Here is a 2051-nt window from a genome sequence, read left to right as displayed (position 1 = left end):
TTGAAGGATCTCAGCTTCCTCAGGAAATAGAGTCTGCTCATCCCCTTCTTGTAAACAGGAAATAGAGTGCAACTCCCAACAAAGATATTATAGAAGTGAGATGTCTCACTCTGTCACTTAAACAGAAACCCAAACACAGGGTGAAAAGAGGATCTGGAGCAGTGTGCAGTACAACAACAATATGGTGTTTTTTGAAAATAGACCATGTATAACCTCAAAATACAATTATGAACCTGAAAATTAGCATAATTTGGGCGCTTTAACACATACGGGTCACTGTGAAGTATTTCCCTGATTGCAAAGTGATGAACTGTAAATAACAACCTGCTAGCTTCCTCTTTATTCAATAAGCACAGCCCTAGTATGTCAAACAATCCCTACAGCATTCACCGATCATTTGCTGTACCTACATGGTTAGCTCCAGGATATGAAACTCTGAAAGGGCATCTTTTTTTTAATTGAAGGTTATTAACTGATAGACTTACCGCTTTACTACCTGGAGGTGAATAGGCCCCCCGGAGGCTACAAGTAAAAACCATAATGAAAGGATTCCTCATCACTTTTGATGTTCAGCTTTTGAGTGGCTATTGCTACCGTCACTGCACATTTTTGTGGTTTGTATTTGTCAGGGCATGATCAAGGCTGAATTAAGCTTTGCTGTTTGGATTGGTTTTCCTGTGACTATCATCACCATAACCATTTTGAAAGTTTTTTGTTTTTTCTATATAATGGATGATTGGGCATGGCTGACTATGAACTTTGGTTAAAATATGGTACAGGATTAACAGTAGAAACCTGGTTTTAAATAAAAGACCAAACATTTCAGTAACCTAGATGTGAAACTGTGTTTGTACACTTTTTCATGTTCATAGTAACCTTTTAAACCCTTTAATTCACTGTAATTCCCTCATCTGACCCATCCACAGCAAATCCATCTGAGATTGTGGAGGGCATGTGGCTGGGTGTGACAGTGGCCAGTCAGAGATACCAACCAGCGGGACGCGTGCTGGTGAGATGACATCCTCCTTTACTTTTTTAGTCAGTGCCACAGGTGGCATATATACGGTCATATTTACTGTAGCACTGAGGGGATGCTGGGAGAGATAAAAACCCCTTTGTATTTTATTATTTTGTGTCACAGATGACACAGTGTGCTTGTTGCAATATTTACTGCAGCATAAAGCAGCTACACACCCAAGACAGAATGACACATACAGGTAGCAATTGCCACATGGCGTAATAATGAAATGCTGGTCATAGATAAGATAACATTGGGATTTTCCCCTTTTAATATGATTCAAGAAAATATTGTGCTAACATCTTATAGTTATTGTTTTTTGAAAGATAACTATATTTGGTTCAAAAACAGCAAAAAATACTGCCTCGCACACAGAGACATTACTTTCATTCATACTCAATTTATTATTTCCAGAGAAAAATAACTCTCTGACACTTTTGGCTGTGCCACTAAAAATGGACCCAAGTCAGGAGTCTTTCTGTCTTTGTCCCAAAGGCTTGTATACAAATTTTAAATGTATTTTGTATAAACTATTCACAAGGAAAACAATATTCCAATATGATTACACTATTTTCTGACATAGAAGCACCTTAAAGTTTTTTAAAAACACATTTATTTAAAAAAGGAATGCTTTAAACAGCCTCATTCCTAAACAGAAACAAAAACACCCCTCCCCCTCTACCACACTTTGGTCTTGTCTCCTGGGTACTTGTCTTATTATTCGAATGGACTCTCCCACTCAGTTTGACAGTTCCCGGTCTTTTACTGTGCCTCGGAGTAGAAGTAGTAGACTGTTTTTTTTAAATGTTGTTTTTCAGCATGACATACAGTGTCAAAAGAAAATATCTAAAGTACAATCATGTTGAAATATTAACAAAATTGAGGAAAGAAAAGCCACAAGCAAGGTAAGATTAAACAAAAAACAGATAAGTAAAGGGACAGTACAGTCAATGAGTAGAAGAGACAAGTGTATCCAAGAAGGGTGTGTGTGTGTGTGTGTGTGTGTGTGTGTGTGTGTGTGTGTGTGTGTGTG

At 37.7% G+C, this 2051-nt stretch overlaps 1 protein-coding gene across 2 annotated transcripts in view; it reads left to right on the top strand.

Moving 5' to 3' along the window:
- Positions 1 to 2051, top strand: part of itga3b (integrin, alpha 3b) — a 31407-nt gene that overhangs the window by 17550 nt on the left and 11806 nt on the right. For both annotated transcript variants that reach the window (XM_032502147.1, XM_032502148.1), the window contains exon 3: positions 927 to 1009. In XM_032502147.1, the coding sequence (XP_032358038.1) occupies positions 927 to 1009 (83 nt within the window). The remainder of the gene's footprint in view (positions 1 to 926; positions 1010 to 2051) is intronic.

This window comes from Etheostoma spectabile, chromosome 21 (assembly GCF_008692095.1).
Source record: "Etheostoma spectabile isolate EspeVRDwgs_2016 chromosome 21, UIUC_Espe_1.0, whole genome shotgun sequence".
In the NCBI taxonomy this organism is placed as follows: domain Eukaryota; kingdom Metazoa; phylum Chordata; class Actinopteri; order Perciformes; family Percidae; genus Etheostoma; species Etheostoma spectabile.
This window is presented reverse-complemented; position numbering and strand designations above follow the sequence as displayed.